The sequence below is a fragment of the Pleurodeles waltl genome, chromosome 3_1 (genome assembly GCF_031143425.1).
Source record: "Pleurodeles waltl isolate 20211129_DDA chromosome 3_1, aPleWal1.hap1.20221129, whole genome shotgun sequence".
NCBI classification, from domain to species: domain Eukaryota; kingdom Metazoa; phylum Chordata; class Amphibia; order Caudata; family Salamandridae; genus Pleurodeles; species Pleurodeles waltl.
Genome location: NC_090440.1, coordinates 530,709,637 through 530,733,514, shown reverse-complemented (window position 1 = coordinate 530,733,514; position 23,878 = coordinate 530,709,637). Strand labels below are relative to the sequence as shown.

General features: G+C 41.2%; 1 protein-coding gene across 1 annotated transcript in view; it reads left to right on the top strand.

Annotated features, from left to right (window-relative positions):
* CILP (cartilage intermediate layer protein) overlaps positions 1 to 23,878 on the top strand; it is a 167,036-nt gene that overhangs the window by 92,613 nt on the left and 50,545 nt on the right. The window contains exons 6-8 of the mRNA XM_069222834.1: positions 1,862 to 2,176; positions 14,611 to 14,719; positions 15,634 to 15,791. Of these exons, the coding sequence (XP_069078935.1) occupies positions 1,862 to 2,176; positions 14,611 to 14,719; positions 15,634 to 15,791 (582 nt within the window). The remainder of the gene's footprint in view (positions 1 to 1,861; positions 2,177 to 14,610; positions 14,720 to 15,633; positions 15,792 to 23,878) is intronic.

Below are 23,878 nucleotides of genomic sequence, written 5' to 3'. Positions count from 1 at the left end.
AATATCTCTTTTAAAACCCCTTTCGGCCTTCCTGTCCATCATAATCCTCCCTATGTAGCTGGGGGTTTTCACCTTCTTATATGTGCTGTAACCTCCAATAACTGCTTCAGTTGGAAGTATTTTACTTTTGGACTACTATCCATACATCCATACATTGTCTCTTTTCAGAAGGTTGCATTATTGCTGTATTCACCACCTCCTTAATCACAGATTCCAACTCTGATCTTGTTATCAAAAACAACTCCTCCCTTCTGAGAGTTCTTTCTATGCTCCATGTCACCAGGGATTACATCAAACGAATGAAGGAAGTGTTACCAGCAAGGTAGTCAGCAGCATATGAGCTACCTCTCTTGGCATGTTTTGGACGGTGAATTCTTTTAAGAATAAAACAGTCTCGCGAGGGCTAGTTAGCTATAACTAGACTCCCCCCTAGCTGTTTGCTTCAATCTCAATGCACAGTTGCACACTTAATTTGAGTGGTGGGCAGGATCTGGGATTCTGACGTGAACGTGGCTCTCAAACTGCACGAAGCCCACTGCCTACAGCTATACTTCAAGCCCAGCACATGATCGGAGACCACAAAAGACTCCGCATAGACATGTACGCCGCCAGCATTGCTCAGTTGAATAAATCCAATACAAAGTGAACTTAAAAAAAAAAAATCTTGTCAACTCTTTTTGTTGGCCTCAGACAGAAACAAGAAGGATGTGTCAGTGGGAAGGAGAGTGATTATGGGGGAGTTCGAAATAGTACTAGGACTAAGGTTGAAACTGAACTGACGTGTAAGAGGGTTGCTTGGGACAAAGCGACCTCAGTCGTTATGACTGTAACCAGGGGCAATGATGAGGCGGTAGTGTCTGAGGAGATGTAACATCTAGGGTTCTCTATACCGCACTACTTGGTTATGCCCTAAGCATGATAACTTTTATGATCAGTATATGGCGCTCTCCAGGCGATGACTGAGTTATTGCTACCCAAAGAAGGTAGAAGAGCAATACTGGGGGAAGGAGGTATCCGTGACAAACCTTACCAGAATACTTCTTTGAAACCTAGGGCTCGTATTGGCACATATGGATCTGGGAAAAGTGTTAGACACTTCTGAAGTACTGAAATTCTAGACACAGTATTCAAATATGGACTGTGGTGTGGAGGCCCAAGAACAATATTTGAAGTACGGGTTTGTCAGATGAAGCGAAGAAAGTGTGTGGAAAGTGAATACAGCGTTACAAACTGAATTAAAATTAGAAGAAATGTGACAACAACCAAAAAAGATTTGGGAAATCTTTGACCTTTCAGGACCAATGTGCTCTTGGAACTGTGCTGCCTGTATGACGTGTTTGTGCTCACCCAAAAATACGTTTGTTTTTGCGGCTTTATATAGTTGAATGAAACATTGAAAACCAATAAAATGTTATTTCAAAACAAAGTATTGAGGATCAAACTAATCCCTTAAAACCTTTCTTCCAAATGCTTCAAGTTCTTGCAGGAAAGAAGGCAAGAGAAGCCAGGGTAGATGCACCAAGGGTGACACATCTTGGTCAAGTGGGGACGAGAGGATTAGGAATCGTATAAGAGCTGATGATTTAACTTCTAGATGTCAGCCTTTTCATAGTGAGCTGATACCAAAACCATCCTCTCAAATAGCTCCAATTAAAAGGATCACAGCATACAGCCAATGGACGCTTCAGCTCTGAAAACCCCACAAGGGTCCTTTGTTTTGTTTTTGGTTTCTTTTCTTTTTCCTCGTTTCTTCTCTTCTTTTCCCTTTAGCTTCCATGAAAGTGACCCACATTGTGTTGCATGATGTTTTATGAGCTCTCTTTGCAGAATCCTTCTGATTACAGCTGACTGTCTCTTTCAGCCTGCAACTTGACCTGCACAATGGGCCAGTTGAATGCAGCCTGTGATTCCTGCCTATGTGAAGATTACCAGCTAAACGGGACAGTCTACCTTCCGGATGGGGCGCTAGCAGAGGGAGCCATTGTCTATCTCCAGACCCAGCAACTTCAGCACATGGCGGAGTCGGACAGACTGGGGCAGTTTAGCATCCCTGGTCTTTGCCCAGATGGAAACACTAAATTGAAAATCAAGAAGGAAAAGTATTCAGCTATCACTTTCACCGTGCCCAAGAGCAGCAACAAGACATATTCTGCCAAGATGTATTTCCGAAGAGAAGGTTAGTTGGAGAATCTCTTATATGTTATTAACACCAAACGATCATTGGTTTTTAACAAAGAGTACTCTGTGTGTTGGTACGTGTAGGCCCATAGGTATAGTGGGAATACTCAAAGTATATTTTTCCACTATCTCTCATTCTTTTCAGCATGTTTATGGCCCCACTATTAGAGCGTATATTTAGTCAGAGCCTCAGAGTTAAGCATATACAGATAATACACAACACTCTCTTTGTATCTCTTTGCTTCTGCAATTCAGAAAATAATTGAAAACAATTCTCTTCAAAGAACACTACCACCCTACATATTAGGATCCTATATACAATCTGCCCCACTTTAAACAATCTTGAATTATATCCTGGACTCTGCATGCTGTTCTCCAAGTAGGTTCACACTATACGAGTACCACTTAATGCATACAGATATACATTGATTCTTTTCCTTGCCAGTGGAACATGACTTAATGAAGTTTCTTTTAGTTCTGGGCACTGGAATTATGTGGCAGGAGAGGACCAAATTATGTGGCAGAGTTGACTACATTTTTGTCAAGAAAAGATAAATTATGTAGCACATTTTGTGAGTATATTACTTCGTTATTTTGTAATTTTTAGGTCGCAGCCTCCCAGACAGCACAGCTGTCTGGTGTGCTAAAGACATCCAGAGCAATTTCAGGAAGTTGACCTAGGAATGCATTCCACTCATTGATTACCATTGGCTTGGTGGTTTGTAACTCACACTTTCTAGCTTTCCCTTTTCTGGATTTATTTGCTCTAGGCTCTCCAGATTCAGTTCATCCCTCTCATTGCCTATAGCAGTGATTCCCAACCTGTGGGCCAGGGATCCCTGGGCCTCCGCAAAGCCTCCTCAGGGGGTCCGCTACTGCTTAGAAAATGTAATAATTTTAACAGATTAGGACCCCAGCATTCAATAATGACTCTGTGGGGGGGTCCCTAGATTCCAATAATGATTCAGTGGGGATCTCTGGGTTCCAGTATTGATAAAGTGGAGGTCCACAGTAGTCCAAGTGTTGGAAACTACTGGCCTAAAGCATGTTTTCTGTACACTTCCATGAACTCACTCTCTGTTAACAGACCTTTACATCTTGTTCTTATCTTGTCACATTTACTGTGCATTCAAAGACTGAGGGCAACTGTCAGGCATTGTCTTATAAGAGCACTTGTTTACGTTTTTGTCTCTGACCTCAAAGTGAGAGGATTTATGTGACAATCTTGCTGGATACTAGGGGTAGGAAATAATTTTTCTCTAGCACATGACGACATTTAAATGTACCGTGTAAGTATTTAAGAATATATAAGAATTATGAACTCACACATGAAACACATTTTTTGTTTTTTCTAAAGTGTGTTGGAAACAAATACTTTAACATGATTAAAAAAAATAATCAAACTAGATAATGCAAACTCCCCACATTTTATTCTGGGCACTGTATAGTTTTATTAGTAAAGCTGTATGTCTGTGGAAATCCAATGGGGATTTCAAGTTAAAATGTGTTGTCTGTAATGGCAGTGTGCTACCACACCATGAATACTCCACTCTACACCACTCCACTCTACTCTGCACCACTCCACACCACTGCACTTTACTCTGCACCGCTCCACTTTACACCACTCCATGGTACTGCACTCTGCACCACTCCACTCTATGCCACCGCACTCTACCCCACTTCTCTCTGTGTCTCTCAACTCTACCCTCTATCACTCTACTCAATGCCAAATATCTCTTTGCCACTCTACCCTAAGCCACTGCACTCTTTGCCACTGCACACTACATCACTCCAGTCTGGGCCACACCAATCTACTCTATACAACTTCACTCTAAGCTACTGCACTTTACACCACTCTGCAACACTACACTATATGCCACTGCACTCTATGGCAATTCACTATATGCCAATGCATTCTACTCTGTAATATTCAACTCTGTGCCTCTGCACTCTACACCAAACCACTGAACGCCACTCTAATCTATGCTGCACTCTTTGCCACTGCATTCTACACCACTTCACTCCATGCCATTACACTCTATGCCAATCTACGGAACTGCACCCCACCTTGCACCACTTCACTCTATGCCACTTCACTCTACTAGAAAACAATCTACTCTGTGCCAGTGCACTCTGTGCCACTCTACTGCACACCACTCCACTCTATGCCACTGCACTAAACACCACTTTACTCTTAACCACTGTACTCTATGCCAGTGTACTCTACAAATTGCACTGTATGTCACTATACCCTTTGCCACCACACTCTGCTCTGCATCACTGCAGTCCACCCTCGCACTATACTGTGCATCATTGTGCTCTACACCACTGCTCATTATGCCGCATTACTCCACTCTACACTCTGGTGCTCTACTCTGCAGCACTGCACTCTCTGCCACTGAACTCCACACCACTCTACTCTGCACTACTCCACTCTACGCCACTGCACTCTATGTCACTCGACTCTACTTCACTGCACTCTATGCCACTTGACTCTAGTCTGCGCCACTGCCCTCTGCATCACTCAAGTCTACGTCACTCTGTACCACTCTATGCCGCTGTACTCTACGCCACTGCATTCTGCGCCACTCTACTCTATGCCACTCTACTCTTTGGCCCATATTTATACTTTTTGACGCTAAACTGCGCTAACGCAGTTTAGCGTCAAAAAATTTAGCGCCGTCTAACGCCATTCTGAAGCGCCATGCGGGCGCCGTATTTATGGAATGGCGTTAGCCGGCGCAAGCAGACCGGCGCTGCCTGGTTTGCGTGGAAAAAAACCACGTAGACCAGGCAGCGCCGGCGTTGGGAAAAAATGACGTTAGGGCGTCTTAAAATGGGGCAAGTCAGGTAGCGTCGAAAAAATCGTCGTAACCAGACTTGCGCCATTTTTTTACGACGCCCATCCCCCATCAACATGACTCCTATCATTGTAAAGATAGGAGTCATGCCCCCTTGCCCAATGGCCATGCCCAGGGGACTTATGTCCCCTGGGCATGGTCATTGGGCATAGTGGCATGTAGGGGGGCACAAATCAGGACCCCTATGCCACAAAAAAAAAAAAAAAAAATACTTACCTGAACTTACCTTAATGTCCATGGGATGGGTCCCTCCGTCCTTGGGTGTCCTCCTGGGGTGGGCAAGGGTGGCAGGGGGGGTCCCTGGGGGCAGGGGAAGGCACTCTGGGCTCATTTTGAGCCCACTTGTCCCTTAACGCCATCCCTGACCCAGGCGTTAAAAAGCGGCGCAAATGCGCCGTTTTTGGCCACGCCCACTCCCGGGCGTCTCTTTTGCCCGGGAGTATAAATTCCACGTAAAGGCCTGGGAGTCATTTTTTAAGACGGGAACGCCTCCCTTGCATATCATTAACGCAAGGAAGGGGTTCACGCTAAAAAATGACGCTCACTCCGGGCACTTTGGCGCCCGAAGCGTCTAACGCCATAGTATAAATATGGCGTTAGTTGGCGTTAGTTTAGCGTCGAATTTGCGTCGAAAAAAACGACGCAAATTCGGCGCAACCAGAGTATAAATACGGCCCTTTGTCTCTCTACTCTGCACCACTCTACTCTGCGTCACTCGACTTTGCACCACTGCAGTCTACTATGCACCACTCAAATCTATGCCACTGTATTCTACGGTGATGCATTGTTTGCCTCTGAATTGAATGCCACTGCCCTCTACACCATTATTCTCTGCAACACTCTACACCAATGCATTCTGCACCAGTCCCCTCTATGCCACTCCAGTGTTTGCCACTGTACGTGAGTACACACAATGCTATTCAATACACAACTTTCTCTGCCACTCCACTCTTCAATGCTTTACTCCATTCTTCTCTATCGCACACTACAACACCCCACGTCACTCTCCTCTATGCCACTAACATTTAGTCATGCTGAACAGCAGACATGCTGATTAACAAAAAGGCTAAAACTGATTGGCAAAGCCAATAGCTCTTGCATAGGCAAGACTTATTGGCTTTGCCAATGCTTGTTGCATGTGTTGACAGTGACTGTACATAGGTTGCACCTCATAAGTATGAGTTTAACACCCAAATATAGCAATTACCAACAAAAAGGTGACCAGTCAACCTTTCCAAAGGCCCTTCTACTGCTCCGCAACACGTTGCTGCATTTTCATTAACTTTTGAACCATTTGAAATAGAAACAATTTTTTTGTTAAAATTTTCGTATTATGCAGCAGATGATGGATTATGTGAGAAATGTGGCAAATCCATAACTATGCAAAAGATGCCACAGCCGCACAATCGTATACTTCCAGTGGCCCTTGTTATAATTAAATGTTGTAAGGGCAGAGATTATCATATGAGGAATCTGAAAGCACTCCAGGGATTTGTTACAAGCCGAGCAGAGCAGTGTCCCTGTGGGGTGTGGGGAAACCGTTCTACCTGATCACAACTTGCCTCTGCACAAAAAACATTCATATGAAGATTACATGCACTTTATGCTTACATCAGCTGCAACCTTTTCTAGTCAAGGTCAATTTTATTCTTCAAAACATGTGATTTGGTTGAACACCTCTAACTGGGTTTAATGAACCTAGCCCCTGTGGTGAACAAGTGCCTGATTTAGAATTTGTTGGTTACTGAAAATATTTTTTTTTTTTAAGGAAATGGTAACTGCGCAAGAGACTCCAGAAACCGAAATTCCTTGTCTTAGAGATATAAGAACGGAAGAAATTTAGTCAGTGTATCCTACTCTGTGTTTAGAGTTTTCCTCTAGAGATTCTTTCATTTCCATCAAACTCTAAATGAGGATCTCAGTTTATGACTGGATCTATTTAAGGTAGTCTTTCTGCTGTAGTTTGCTGAAGGCTAACACCAGTTAGTTCTTTTATGAACCACAAAGCAATAGAAGGTTTTTGTGGTTCAATATACTACAAGTAAAAAAAAAAATTGATCATGGCTTTAAAACAATGAATACATGCCATTTTTCTGGGCGGAGCTCCCATCATATGAGGTTAACTCCAATAAAGAAAGAGCAGATCCACCAGGGACCTTTTAGGCTAGGGCTGCAATTCTTCTGTTTACCTTCATAAATGTGTTATTTTGCCCTCAGATCTAATAGAAACACAAGTTGCTTTCATCACATGCTATGTAGTGCAGAGCCATGAAGAAACATGCTCTACATTCCTAATACGATGAAAGACATACATACACATCATTAAGTGAAACACAAGCAATATTTATAATAATGGTTTACAGTGGTCCTCTTTGTAAGACCGCGACTTCCACAAAGGGACACACCTGTGAAATGGGCTGATGTTATAGCAGCTGCTAACGGAAAATGTAAACAGTTTCTGTCAGATTTTCCAAAGATGGAGGGACGTTTTCTCAGGCCTTGTTGGCATATTGTCAATCCTGGTGTTGTGTTCGACATTAACCTGTCTTCAGGGTAATCAGAAAGAACCAGTCAACAACAATATATGCAGAGAAAATAAATGTACAGATTATTACAAGGGCTAGATCATGTACAGTGGAGCTCTCTGAGTAGCTTCATCACATTGCGAAGTGGTGGTTCAAAGAAACAACAAGTGAAGAATCAGAGTAACTTTAACCCTCTGTTACAGGCAATGGAAAGGCAATGGAAACTGTATTTAGTATTTATATGGTGATGGCAAGTGTAGAAAGGTTTGGGGATTAATACAAAGTGGGCATACTTTTTCATTGTTTGAGAAAGTTTCATCCTCTGTCAAAACTGGGAAGATTGTTTTTTTTAATTTAAAAAGTATTAGAGAAAAAAACAAACACTCTTAAAAGTTACAAGCTCTTCTCTGGATTACAAGTGGCGAAAAAGTTGAGAGTGGATTGTAGTGTGCACATTGACAGACGTGGAAGACGAATATCCGAGGAGTCAATCAATGCTATGTACCCCTAATCTTAAAATACAAGAATGATTGTGGACAGCTGAGAGCCCAAATCTTCAAATAGCCTTGAATATTGCTGAATGGATTGAGTGTTTGTTGTAAGTGTGTAAGATATGTAAATGTGAGTGCTCCAACCTGAACCTGAAGTGGTTCAACGAGTGTAAAGGGATCTGTATGCAATATGTATGGAGGGCCAAAGCCAGCAAGGAACACGTATGCTGGAGTATGTAACCAAGCATACGTGGTTCCATTGTGGATATTCCAATTGTGAAAAACGATTTATTTAATAAAATACAGTGTATATTAGCATAGCAGTGTACAGTGGGCCATTAGTTGCAGAATAGCTAAATAATGTAATTAAGGTACTTAGACACAATACATTCATAGCAGAATGGCAGTGATAATACACACCATGTATTTACATTATACACATTTAAAATTCAGGGTACAGGCAATTAAAGTGGTTTGCCTTGACATACATTGATTGTTGATGAAGTACCAAGGATAGAATTGAAACCTATATCTTTGGGTGTTGAGATCAAAACCATATCCATTAGACCACACCCCCAAACATTTTGGCATTGTGTGTTCTGTAGAGGAATGTATTCAATAAAAATTTGTGTGCATGGATAAGAATAATGATGTGAGAAGGAACAGTGTTCATATGGTGGCTGAGAGGAGTGTGGAATTGGTCATGTGACACTGCAGGTTTCAAAGCCTGGGTTCATGCATGACAACTTGTGGAAAGGTTTATATCATATAGACAAGGATCAATCTACAGTGAAGTCATCAAGATGCTTTAAGGATAATGCTGAAATCTGAGTGTCCCCAGTCAATTCCTAGGATGTTATGAGTAAGAATTTAAAGAAGCTTTTGTTGTAAGTACTTAACATGTAGCAGGCAAGCTGTGAGGATTCTTCCATTTGATAATTCTCATAAATGATGATGTCACTGGCATAGCTGGGGAGAGTGCTGGTGAAGGACCAACATCAGTTGACAGAGGACTTAGAGATTTTGTGTGTGATGGGTGCAGTTCAAGAAATTGAGCTCTTGAGTGGTTAGCTCTGATGATTTTAGTCCTAGCTGTTGCTGGGGAATGAGAATGAGTGTGGATGTCTTCATCCTAAAAAGTATATTGATGATTAAACATCTTTTGACCAACAGTGCATAAAATCCTAACAACCTGGGACACAAGAATTGTTTCACTATACTGGCTTTTTATCTCACTGCATCCAAAATCCAGGTATCTCACATGCTTTGTGATGTCTTCTTTTGAAGCATTTTGATTCCAATTCCTGCCTTTTTGCGCTGGAGTCCATGTTTTGATGAAGTGATGCAGGGGGTGTTTGAAGCAACTGAGATGGCCCATTATTTTCCAGGAAGATATTTTGGTTTGTGGAAACACAGAAGAAGTGCATACCTCCAAATTACAAAAGATTTTGAAGGCTCTGGAGAAGAGAAGAAAAAACAGTCATCAGCCTATGAAGTGTGGTAAATGTGCCCCATATTTTATATGTGGGAGTCATTAAGCCAAAATGATGTTTTGTAGAGGCTGTTTTGAAGGTGGCCGCTATGGATATTAGAGATGAGTTAGAATCTTTTTTAGGATTATGCAAAGATTATAAACTATTTCTTCAAATAAAATACATAAAAAGAGGATGGGACTGAAAAAAGCTGTTGCATTCTATTGGTCAGAAATATCCTGATAGATATGCTGAGTAGAATGGAGACATTGTTCGAGTCCTACCATTGGGAGAGTTTCATCAAAGGCAAAACAGTCTTGACTATTCATGGTAGTAAAAAGGCTTGTAGGACCCAAGTTATGTTAATGCCAGAATGGAAGGTGGCTGACAATGTCCTGTGATTTGAGGGCACTTTGCAATATAGAAAGGAGATATTCCATCATAAATAGAGACACCTCACTCTGTTGGTGAGTAAACCCTCATTACAGATTATTTCTGTGGGCTATTATGTTTGTTAATTGATCAGAAGTTGGGACTTCTTTGCTTTTGTGGACCACAAAAACAACAGGAAGAGCAACACACTGAAATGTGTGTCGGTCTGCAGAGCTATTAGAATTTAATTTTGTGTTTGAACACATCCCAGGAAAAGGGAATGTGTTATCAGAAGCTTAATATGTGTGCTGTGGATAGTGATATCAAGACTGAAGCTAGTGATGTTTAAAGTGACATTTGAACTGCTACTGTTGCTGATGAAAATGCTTGTATAAAATAAGGAGCGATGGATGAGGAATTCAGATGAGGATGTTGAATTGAGTTCTGTTAAGAGGGACTTCTTCAATGTAAGGAAAAGTTGACTTTGGGGTCATCAGTGATTTGGATTTAGGTCATGGGCAATTCAAAGTAATGAGCCATTTGTGGTACCAAAAGAGTTGAGTGGAAGCATTGTAGCTTTATCTCATGAAGGGTGTTTAGGAAATAGTTTAGGCCAGTGATACTCAAAGTATGACCTTTACATGCGGCCCCCACTGCAGCAGTAGCACTAAGCTGCTGTTTACTGGACTCAACAGGCAATACTTCATTTAAACATTATTGAAGAGAAAGAAAGGAAGTAAGGAATTTGTCCTGAACCGCTTACTGCAGGAACACTTTCATTTTTTAAAGAAATCTTGCCGCAAATGTCTGCAACTATGATAAGGGTTCTTAAAAATTCAAAAAGTGTTTTTCATTTACACACAGGACCATTTCATTTTACTACTTCAGATTCTATCAGTGCATGGAGAAGTATTTTTTTTTTAGAACAATAGATTTCAAACATAAATTCAGAAACATTAATTCATACCCCCACCTTGATAACAATGCCAATAATGAATTAACGTCAGTTGTTATCTGCACTCTTTGATAGGCCTGATTTGCTATTATACATGGACAACTTCATAGTTTATTAAATAAAACACAGGAGAAGGGTTCGCACAGCACACATACTGAAGTCATGCATTGTGAGGTCCTCCTACATACAATAATGAAGAAAATTAAGGGAACGTGAAATAAAACAATTGCCTAGGATCACACAATTTGGTAAAGTGGGGAAGCTGGGATTAATGCCAGGTTTTCTGGTTTCACATTGAGCGATTCAGCCACTAGATCTTTATGCTTTGCTGCCCCCTACACCCCCCATAATGCCACAAACCCCCCCCCCCCATCCAGAGCCCTCCCTCTTCCCTTTGATCGCCACGCTGCTAGCATCAGTGTGGCCCTCGGTCACAACACAGACCAAACTTTGTGGCCCCTGGGAAAATGTTTGTGAGTACCCATGGTTTAGGCAAACATAGAGTGATTGAGAGCTATGGGTGAACTAGGCATGATGTAGCAGTCAAACGTGTATTGAAAGGCAGGCACCTGCTTCAAGCGTATGTTAGTGCCACCACTGAAGAGTGTAATGGTGCTAGTTAAAGTCTAGCAGAATTTAGTGATGGACATAATGTGGGATTTTATTATGCTTGAAAAAGGTGCACATTATGTGTGCATTATAGTTTATTGTTTAAGGTCGGCACAGGTGCAGTTTGTAAATGAGATAGCCATGTAAGAAATGATTTTGTTTATTGACTGGGTTACTTTTTTTTATCAGAATGGACTAACCTGATCGCTAAGTACTACAGCAGACTATGATTTTGCTAGAAGTTCATGAAGGAAAGACAATTGAGCTTACACGCACCACACTGTATTAGTTCAATACCGGATTATTGGTGGCTTTGAACAGCAGGTCGTGGTTATTAAAATTTTTTACTGAGTCTATACGAGTTTTGTCATGATACATGGCTATGTGAGAAAGAGTGATATAGATTTGGATCTGGTGCGTACGTCTGTGGGAGAAAGCTGTGTTCAGTCGGATGCCAGAGAAAGCTGCTTCAGGGTTGACCAAATCTCATCCATAGTAAAGTCCAAATTAATTCTTTAAAATGGAGCCTACACCTTTTTCCTATCATGGAGTACAAATTGCTCATACGTTTATTTCTGCCCTTTTACACTATTGTAACTTCATTATCTTCCATCCTATCAGATTCAAAAGTTGCAACTGATTCAAAATTACTCAACAAGATTGGCTGTGGATTTGGCCCCCCAAGATCATATTTCTTCAGTTTTTACATCTCTGTGTTAGTTGCCAGTAGAAGAATGCTTTTAAACAAAAATCATTATGCTTGATCAATAAACATTGTTTTGCCTAATCCCTCACCCTATCCCACCAGTTTCAGTGGTATAAACCTAGATAGTTATTAAGTTCTAAAGACAAATTTCTCACATTCATTCCCAAACATAAATTCAAAACTATTGGTGGTCGGGCATTTTTCTTTGCTGCCGCCTCGAAATGGAACATGTCTCCAACCCCTTTGCCAAGAGTCCATAATACGAAATTTAGGAAGTCACTAAAGACATTGCTTTTTCCATTCAGCTGCCAGTTATGCAGCGACACCTCCCTATATGTTCAACTCAGTTACGCTATGCTATCTAGTTCTGGCTTAAACTTTGCTTTCTTCAAAGCACCAGGATACTCTTTACCGGATGAAGGTTGCACTATATAAAACGTTTTGTGTTACTATTCGTTCGTCTCCTGGCATTTCAAGATGTAGGAGTTCCTTCATTAAAAGCTGAACCACTGTAACTGCCTGCACTTTTCATGATCCACAATCTTCCCACTTTGAAAACCATAGATTTTCCCTTCCCTTACTTGTTACTTCTTTGAGCCATCACTGCAGATGCATTGCTTTGGTGAATTGATGATCCTGTGATGCGTCATTTGTATCCTTGCTATGAATTGGGGTAGGTTTTATCTGTATATGTCAGAGATGACCATTCCTTTATGTCTGACCTCAAGATGAGTTACTACAAACTGATTCCAGGTGTAGCAGTACGCTGACGGAACCTTCCCTTTACTCCCCTGAGTTTCATCTCTGGGGATTGGAAGCACAAATATACTTTGACTTATGTTTTGGAATATTGTATGACTTGAATATAAATGTAGTGTTTTTGTTTTGTTTTCTGCATATGATGTGAATTGATTGAACATAAAAAGCTTCTCGGTGTAATACCCATCTATTAATGCATGTTACTTTTCAATCAGACCTTTTTCTTTTATCCAAAAAACGTGTTAGTCCTTGTAATTTATGGTCTCAATTTTTTTCAAACTCCTAAATAAATTTGATAGCCTTTTAATTACCAGCTCCATTAAAAAAAAAAAAAAACTCTTAGCAAACTGCTATTTTGATTGTCAGTTCCTGTGTTTCTAAATTGCTAAATCATAATTAGGGTTTCCTGTTTTCACTCCATACTGATTTGACAGAAAACCAGATACGTCTCTTTCTGTATTTGTTTATATTACATATACATTTGAACATGGAAAAAGATGGAAAATAGGTCTTTTTCTGAGTGATCTTTGATTGTGTCAGTCATGACTACTAGGCCAATAAATGTGTAGACTTACACTCATGGAAGTTTTAAAAAGGGCATGTCATCTTAAGGAAGATTTAAACAGTTGCATACTTGCATTGTGTAGTGCGCATGAGTGATAGGTAATACATTCTTTTTAAAACCCAGGAGGAATTCCATTGAGAGTGTACCTTGATCGGTTAAATAAATGTGGAATGATAGGTACAAATTTTAACAAAACACAAACTAAATATGGATAAAAACAGATAAAAATAGCTAAAATATAGATAATTACAGACAGAAATGAAAAGTATCATAAAACCGGAAGCCCCTAACATATTGTACTTTGATGGAGACTCCAGGCACCCCCCCCTTCTTACACGACTAACGCACAAAGGTCCAAATTTAAGAAGCACTAGCGCCACATTAGCGTAATTTTATTATGCTAATGTGGTGTTAGGCTTCAAAAATCGGTGCGCCATATTAACAAAGTGGCTCAATGCATGCAGTGCACCACTTTGTGATCCTTTGTGCCACATTGTGCATGCGCCATCCATAATGTATGCAAAGGGGGCGTTCTCCCATTAGGGGGACTGCAAAAATGACACAGTGGAATCTAAGAGATTCTGCTTCATCATTTTTTGCGGCTACTTTTAACGTGGGCACACCATTGGTTACAATGGGCCCCTATGTACTGTTCGGGGTTAGCGCCAGAATTTTGGCACTAACTCTGAACAGTACATCAATAACGTCAAAAATGTTGACACTGTTGCCCCTACCCTGCACCATGGTGCGCCATATTTTAAATACGGTACACACATGGTGGCAGTTTGGTGGGGCCCTAAGGGGCTCAAGAAAAGTGTGCTGCACTGGGTACACCTCCACTTTTCTTAAATCTGCCCCAAAGTGTTCTCTGCTGAATCTGTTTCTGATTTTTGTAGTTCTGCGTTTTTCAGCAGTCACAAATCGCAATAAAGTGGTCAGATGGTGGCATGTGGGCAACAGTACAAAACACTTAAATTAATACATGCTGGCAGATCGCTACTGGTAATGCACACCACCGTCGTTAATTGCCACCTGTGGACATATTACGTCACTGCTGTGATAAGTTGTTTAATCTTCTGTGAGCCATCAAATGGTAAACGATCTTTGCCTTCTACAGAGAAGCCGTACGTGGTGGAGAACCCAGAGGACAAGGCGCGGAGAGAAGGAGAGAGTGTCACTTTCTGCTGCGGAGCCATAGGGGAGCCCCCACCTCACCAATATCTCTGGTAAGAAAGCACTCTCTGGTTCTCGAAACTTCACTGATAGACTTGGACACAAGGACCAAGTGAGTTTTTGCTCAGGTATTTCTGTCCATAATTCCTGCAGTAGTAAGCTGGGATAGTCCCTTTCAGGCAGAGCAACTTGTGGGGAAATTGGGATATTGCCAGCAGGCCCACTGCCTCGGAACACAGGCATGGAAGGGGCTACATACTCAAAAGAATGAAAAGCCAAGTTGGCCCATAAGTCGACAGATTAAATAACAACTGAACTGAATTTACATTGCATTGCTCTCTGAGCAATGATCACTCCATCATTCTAGTCAAGTCTACTTGTCAACAAACTTAAGCACTATTAACCTAGGCATACTACATGTACCTCTAACACCCAAAATTCACAGTTCCAAATTTTTGCTGGCCGGAGTAAGCAGTCTGTTCTTTTGAGTCTAGACAGAAATAACTTAGTACATTTACTTGATGTTGATTACAAATGAAAGCAGCCATCTTAAACTTTAGCAACGTTTTTCCCACTATGACATTTAGTAGAGTAGACTAGCCTTTCTTCTCCTTCACACACCTGTTCTACTATATAGCAGCAAGTCCCTTTGCACCTTCAAGGTCCCCCACATAACAAGAACTTAAATACTTACACTTAGGTATCTGCAGCTGGATCTTGACACAGCCTACTGAGCTATTTAATGCACTTGTGAGGTTCCCTCACTTGCATAATTCTTGCATTCACACATGCTCCCAGTGGAACAGAGAAACAGAATGAACAAATCTGTTGGTATTGTATGCTACTAACAGACTGTTAATATTACTTTAGTGAATTAACAAACAGGTCTAAACTGATGGCAGATGAGGGAGTACAGCACTACCATCGATGTTAATAAATTGTAGACTCTATTCTTGTTGAATTGTAGGTACCACAACGGAACCCTGCTGGACCACGCAGTGTACCGGTACAACAATAACCTGGTACTAAGGAACCTAGACATGAGCCAGGTTGGAGAATACTACTGCTTGGCGAAAAATGAAGCAGGGGCTGCTAAGTCCAAAGTTGCCAAGCTGGCTGTCATTGGTAAGGCCCCTTTGATGATGACATTGAACTTTAAGATCAGAAAGTGTATGAGTATGTGCCCTTGTGAGTGTGTGTGTATATATATATATATGTATAAATACATAGATAGATAGATAGATAGATGGATAGATGGATAGATGGATAGATGGATAGATGGATAGATAGTTAGGACCTAGTTCCTATAGAAAAAGCGTATTTTACTTGCCTATATCTGTGGCCCGGTTGATGAATCTTCACAAAATTTATCAAAAGAATTCACTAGTCACATCAGCTGCTGTCTGGAGAGTTTCGGGGTGGCCCATCAAGTGGGGGCAGAGAAAAAGGGGGATCCCAAAATGCATTTTCCCCATTCATGTTTCCATATTGATTTTGAACAGCAATAGCGCCGAAACCAATGGACGGAATTACAACAAATTTGGCAAAAAGCTAGGTCTTGGCCCAGAAACCAACCTTTTTGTTATTTGGTGTAAATCAGTTCAGTAGTTTTAGAGAAATTAAAAAAAATCCACATTTGTATACATAGGGACGTGAAGAATTTGCAACCCCTCCTGATCTCGTGGTGCCAACACTTCAACAAGGAAGTATTGGTAGCCATCTTGGGACTCGGCTTCAGCCGAGTCCCAGAGAAAAGGTTAAAAATAAAAAAAAGGGGCCAGGGAATGGACACCATGACCCCTTAGCTCTGGTGGTGGGGTTCCAGAGCTAAAAAGGTTTTTTTTTTTTTTTTGCCATGAATTTGCGCTGGGTTAGCGAATCTACTACAAACTTAAAAAAAAAAAACAAAGGGGCATATTTAGGAGCCCCTAGTGCCATTCTAACGACACATTAGAGTCATTTTTTTACACTAATGTGGCGTTAGAAGGCCAAAAACGCCGCCCTAAATTTACAAAGTGGCGCAATCCATGCATCGTGCCACTTTGTAACCCTTTGCGCTACATTATGCCTACGCCAGGCATAATGTATGCAAAGGCGGTGTTCCCCCGGTAGGTGGGGCAAAAAAACTGGTGCAAAGAAATCTAACAGATTTCCTTGCATCTTTTTTTTCGGCACTTTTAACGCCTGCTCAGAGTCCCTAACATTGAGGCCATGGTCAGGTCCCAGGAGTGGGGCCACTCTGCCCTACCCCCCCCAAAAAATGAATAGGCCAGGCTCCTGGGGATGGGGACCCTGGGGCCAAGATCGGCATGGGGCGGGGGGCTCACAGCTCCCCTCCCCCCAAAAATAAATCAGGTCAAGCCTTAGGGGATGGGGTCCCCAGGGCTGAGATCGGTCTGAAGGGGGCATGCAGCCCCCCTCACCCCACAAAATAAAATATTTACAGTGTGCCCCAGTAGATGGGGTCCCCGGACTAATATAGTCCTGAGGAGGTGGTCCATGCAGGGTTGAGTTGTTATATGGGTTGGCCGCAAGGACTGGTCACAGGCCATGCCTTGCGACCAACCGCTTGCATGCACGGCTAAAGACCGTGCGTTGTAGTGGTTGGCTTACTGTATAGTGATGAACATTACTATATGTTAAAAAAACATAGAAATTCACTAAAAAAAACGAAGGTTTCAGGGACATTTTAGTTAGGAAATAGAATTTAAAAAACATAGAAATTCACTTAAAAAACCAAAGGTTACAGGGACTTTATAGTTAGGCTCACATTTTAAACGTATCAAACCATAGATATTCACCAGTTAGTTATCTCAAGAAACCATAATTCATGCCCTAAGGTAACTATAACTCACGCCCTCTCCCGCTTATTACCCCACAAATTAAAGCACTCATGACATCTTTGATAACATCATTGATAATGTCACTGTAACATCTGCAGTAAAATTATTGATTAGATAACTGTGCATGGCGTGGGCGCAAGTTATAGTTACTTTAGGGCACATGTTATAGTTCATTGTAATAACTCTAACTTAAACTGGTGAATTTCCATGATTTGATATGTTTAAAATGTGAGCCTAACTATATCCAAGTTAATACTTCGTTGCCTAGCATCTAATTATCAGAATAGAATGCCCACATTATTTCATTAACATATTCATGAATTCATACTCTCCTACCTTTTCAAGCTAGGCACACTGAATTTATTGAGTATTCTTTGGGTGCCCTCACACAACTGATACAATTATATAATTCTTGTCTGATCTTGATATCAATTCATCAGAAGAGGGTGAAAATTATGTGTTGATGGACTGATAATCACGATCGGGCAAGAATTATATACCCACACAGCCACTCACACATCCATTCACAACCCACTTACACACCCATTCACACATCCACAAAATGACTCATACACCCAATCACACACCCACTCACACACCAACACAATCACTCACAGACCAACAGCAAAGTGTTGGCTGCATGCAGGGGGGCTGGGTGCAGTTTTGATTATCGTATGGTAATTAAATATTACTTTACGTTAACAAAACAGTAGAGGTTTGCTGAAAAAAACAAAGGTTAGAGGGGTATTATAGCTAGGCAATAGAATTACAAAAACCTTAAAAATTTTCTTAAAAATAAAAGGTTACAGGGATGTTATAGTTAGCTCCAGATTTTACACACAAGAAAACATAGAAATTCAGCAATTTCCCATGTTAATTCCCATAGGACCTTTGAAAATGACACAAACCACTGGATGGAATTGCACCAAATGTGGCAGAAATCTAGCTTTCGGTACGCAGATTAAACTTTCTCTTATTTCGAGTAATTCTGTTCAGTATTTTAAGAGAAATTAAAGGGAAAATAAGTTTGTACATCTAGAGACGCAGATACTCCCTGACGACTTCACGGATAATGATGAGCTTATTCAGGGAAATGCAGAGCTCTGATTGGCTCTGATTCACTGCCAACATTTCAACCAGGAAGTGTTGGCAGCCATCTTGGGACTCGGCTTCAGCTAAGTCCCAACAAAAAATGCAAAAAAAAAGGCAAAGGGGCCAGGGTAGGTACACCCTGACCCATTAGCTCTGGTGGGGTCCCAGAGGGACCCCGTCAGAGCAAAAAAAGCACTTTTCAAAAAATATTTTGCTGCAAATTTGCAGCAAATTAAAAAAGTGGGGCTTCCACACTTGTGTTTTTAGAGCCCCTGGGTGGGCAAAGTCCGGTGGGCATGTAAAAAAATAAGGAGGGGGGCACAAGACTTAAAGTATCGTAATGAAAATTACTTTACGTTAAAAAAGCCATAGAAATTCACGGAAAAAACATAGATATCAGGGACGTTCTAGTTAGGAAATAGAATTGGAAAAAACATAGAAATACACTTAAAAAACATAAGTTTACAGGGACATTATAGTTATGCTCACATTTTAAACGTACAAAAACCATAGAAATTCACCTGTTATAGTTGCCCTAAGGTAGCTATAACTCGCGCCCTCACCATGCATAAATACGTTATAGTTAGGTTCAGATTTTACACAGACAAAACCATAGTAATTCAGATGTTATAGTTAGAGTTATTTTAAGTAACTATAACTCGTGCCCTAAAGTAGCTATAACTCACGCCCTCGCCATGCACATGTTTGCTCATCAATAATTTTACTGCAAATGTTACAGTGATATTGTCAATGATGTCAAAGAAGATGTCATAAGTGATGCAATAATTTGGGTAATTAGCAGTGCATGGCAAGGGCGCAAATTATTGTTACCTTAGGGCATGAGTTATAGTTACTTGAAATAACTCTAACTATAGCAGCTAAATTTCTATGGTTTTATGCGTGCAAAATCTGAATCTAACTATAACGGCCTTGTAACCATTGTCTTTTTTAGTGAATTTCTTGGGGTTCTTTTAACGTTAAGTAAGATACCCATTGCAAGGCACGGTGAGTGGGGGGGGGGTGGATGCAGGGCCTGGTGTGCCATTGTGCTGCCCCCACTCAAGCTTGCTGCTCCTGCCCCCCTCTCCTTGCCATCCATTGTCCAAGTCTGTGCCCCTGGTCCCTCATTACAGCCCTGTGTGGCCATTGTTCTGCACAGAAGCGCACTTCGTTTGTCAATTTCAGCACTCGTTGGTAACTCTGCACCTGCGCTGAGTGGTATATTTAATTGTTCTAGAAATAGGACTGCGTGCGTCAGGAAGACGTGCGTAATCGGCTCCCCACTACCGCTCCACAGCGTCCAGAGTGTCAGCAGCCACCCGCTTTGAGAATTGGAGCGAGCGTAGTCTTGTGTGTTAATTGAAACATTCTGGCATAGCACTGATCAGATAACCCTTATCTCCGCATTTATAATGGGAAAGAAATCAATAATACTTCACAATATTATAGTGCATTAAATAATCGGAAAAGTACTTATCTGGCTGCAAAGCAGCCAAAAAAGAGGACACAAACTGGTGGCATCTATATCTATGTGAGGTGATTGCATACTATTGGATCATGTGATATGAGATGTGCTGGGGGACATGGGTAATCTAGTTTTTTGTTTTACTTAATGTGACTGGCTGATAAAACGCTTGAAGTAAAGAAATAGAAGCATAATCAGAGCCTCCGGTCCTGACATAGAATATGCTGGTGGTTTTTTCATGCATGTTTCAGTCGCATGTCAGAATTTTTTAATGAAATAAAATAGAGAGATATTTGAGAACTCATTCAACACATGTCCTAATTTTTCTTTCTACAGCACTAACCATAATTTATATGGCCAAATGAACCCCCTCATTTTGTTCCTTTCTAAGTTAAGTGTTATAAGTTTCACCAGGTTGATTCAATCAAGATGGCTTCAGGTGTGCCACATATTTGTCCTAAGTGAGACTATTAGTGCTCTAGTTGTTCTTTAGAACACTGTGGGAGCAGTGCTGCCAGACTGGGCTGTTTCCCGCACAGATGGGAAAAATATTGGCCATTTGTGCGGGAAAAATCTCACAAGGCGGCTGGGAGAAATATGGGATGCGATGTGCACTATGTGCACAATTTTTTTAAATTTCGTGCCGCCCATACCCACCTAAAATCATTTTCTTGCAGGCAGCCTACACACTGTCCAGTTCCAGGCTGTAACATGTTGTCAATCACTGATAGTGAAAGCACTACCAATGATGGCCTTGCAAGGTATTGGTTTGTACCGTCATGGCTTTTGAGGAGTCTGCCACATGTGCTCAGTCTCCGCCTTTCACCCACCACAGCATACTTCGCATCTAGTTATTTCACAATTAGGCAGCAACCCAAGCCGTCCTGCCACCTACTGTTTGTGAGTAGCACCAGAAATAAATGTGATTGTGCTGGTCACTCACAGATGCAATCAAAGTAAGTCTTTTCATAGTATAGTATATATTGGGGAGAGGATGTGGCATAACAGCCAGAACTGTCGACTTTTGTAACTGAGGAACCAATTACAAATCTCGGCGTTGCAATCTACCCATGCCTTTAAAACAAAAGTATTAACATGTCCTTGTGTAATTTAACTGGTGCTCATGTCAAGTTTGCGCTATATGAAACTGCAAAAAACAAAATACTGTTTTCAGTAATGCACAAAGACAGTAACAGAATTTAGGGCCAGATGTATCAAAGATCCGTTTTGCATTTCTTAAATAGCGAATTTTCTTAAAATTCGCAATCACTATTACCGAATCACAATTAGAGAAGGCGACTCCATTCATCCCTATGGGCCTGTAGGCCCATAAGTGCGAATGGTTTTGCATTTCCCAATTTGCAAATTCCAGTTAGGAATTCGCAGATTAGGCAATGCAAACCTCAGGGTGCTGGGGGCCTAACGCCCCCTCTGATGAACCCCCAAAAAATATTTGCGGACATGTGAAGCACACACATGCCCTAGGGGCATGTGTGCGCTACATGTCATTTTTAAAACTGCATTTATAAAGCATTTTAAAAAATTGCACATGCTTACCATTTTTGGTATTTAGTGGTAATTGCATTTCCTAAATGCCCAATTCGCATTTAGGAAATTCTTGATACATGTGCTTTGGAAATTGCAAATAGGAATTCCCTATTTGCGATTTCCAATTTAGAGAATCGCAATATGCAATTCTCTAAATGGGGTCGCAATTTTAAGGAATCGCTATTTCTGCTATTCCTTAAAATTGCACAGCGAATGCCTTTGATACATCTTAAAAGGCATTTTTGCATTCGCAAACGGACAAATTTTGCGATTCGCACCATTTACGAATGCAAAAAAGTTTTATACATCTGGCCCTTAGTCGAGATCTGTTCTGAAGTGCTCCGGCAAGCTTTGCACAATGTAAAAGTAAAAAAAAATGTGGTTCTGCCTGTTACCTATGCTCTAATCTCATCTCCCAGAACACAGCATTAATGTTTGATCTCCATATGGTATTAATATAGGACTGTGTGAAACTGGAAAACCTGGGTACAATCCTGGCTTCCCTACTTGACCAAACTGTGTGATCCTATTCTCGTGGGTGAATCAGATCCCCTATGAAGTACCCACACTATTCTAAAAATGGGAACCCGTCTCCTTTAGCCTATGGAGGCCGAGAGGTGTTTGTAATGTCACCACTTCATCTACTTGTATTTCGGAAAAGTGTAACGTATCAAGATGTTTTCAAACCTCCATCGTGTTTCATCATTGACTGTCAGGTGTGTTGCATTAAATGATGCTTCCTTAGCTCAGGGAAGTGCCTTCTGCAGAAACAAAGGAACATCAGTTGTGTTTCAGATTTGTTTACATGAGTCATCTCTATTTGTGATGGGAGGATGCTCAAGTTAGTATGTTTTGTGTTGATTACGTAATTGTGTGCATTGAAACTGCTTGGCTTGCAGCAAACAGCAATGCTTAGCACAAAGCCACATTCAACTCACACCGATTCAGTGGATGGTGAGGTACCTATGCATCTGCAGCACCATCTGAGTGATCACATGCAAAAAGTGTAAATAATATAATATACACTGTACTGGGGTAAAGGCACCTTCATGTTCACAGGCAATTTAAAAGATATAACACAGGCAGTACGATCACCGCCAACACAGCATGCAAAGTTAACACGTTCTCTCTCAAATACACACAAAGTATACACATTCAGGATAAACATCATCACACAAACATCATACATTGTAAACACTTATGTACTTGGTCATTTGAAGTGTGTCTTGATTTAAAGAATAAGTCACACTCTTAAGGAACACATAAACACCAGATCCCAAGAGTGAGGTGTTATGGGGCCTAGTAGCAGACAGAGAAGGCACAGATTTAGGAAGTAGACACATCATTGGAGAGGCTTATAGTCATGAAGTACCACATAACACATTGTGAAACTGAAGACTCACAAGCGGATACACAACGTGGTGGGCACAAGTGATCATTAGCCAGAGACTGGCAAGGTGCTCAGGACAGTGATAAACCCTGAGGAATGACAGGCTGAGCTACAGAGATGATGGTAGGACAACAGGCTCTTGGGAGTAACAAGCTGAGAGAATAGACAGGCACAACACAACATAACATGCTGAGAGACTAAGTGAATAGCCACATAAGGCGGGAGGGACCATATGACAGACTAAGACAGATGAGGTATCAGGGGAAAGACAAACAGGAGCGAGCAGATGGTAGACTTTGAGACAGAGGAGACACCAGTATACTGGCTCATATAGACTCTGGAGGGTCACAGAGGCCTGTTTCAAAGACACAGAAAGTTGGGCAGCACATTGGAAGACTGAAAAGGCAGCCAAGGAAGCATTCAATTAGTAGAAACTAGGGTAAGTCTATGTAACAACAGTAACTCCAGGGGACAGACCTTGATGCCCCGGAGCAATAAAGGACCAGTCTACAATATTCATGAGGACCAAAATCCACGCTCAAATACGGAGTAGACCTCGAGGTCCAGAAGGAATCCCAGGGCTGTCTGAGAGAGGCACCAGAGATCTGACCGAGCAAATAATTAAAACTGGCGTGGTTGTCTTGGATTCAGGCCATTTTCAAGTGAAACACATTAGTCAGGCATCTTAGGTTTGGCCTCCCACTTTAGTCCTGACAAAAGCATTAACAAAAATCTTAGTAGCAGTAGAGAAATTTGGGGAAAAATTGTATCTAATGCATGTATAACATCAATAATTAGATTTGTGATAATTGAGTGTTAAATGTAAAATACACTTTTGTGATTTGCAGTTCAAGAACTCCATAAAAGAAATGAT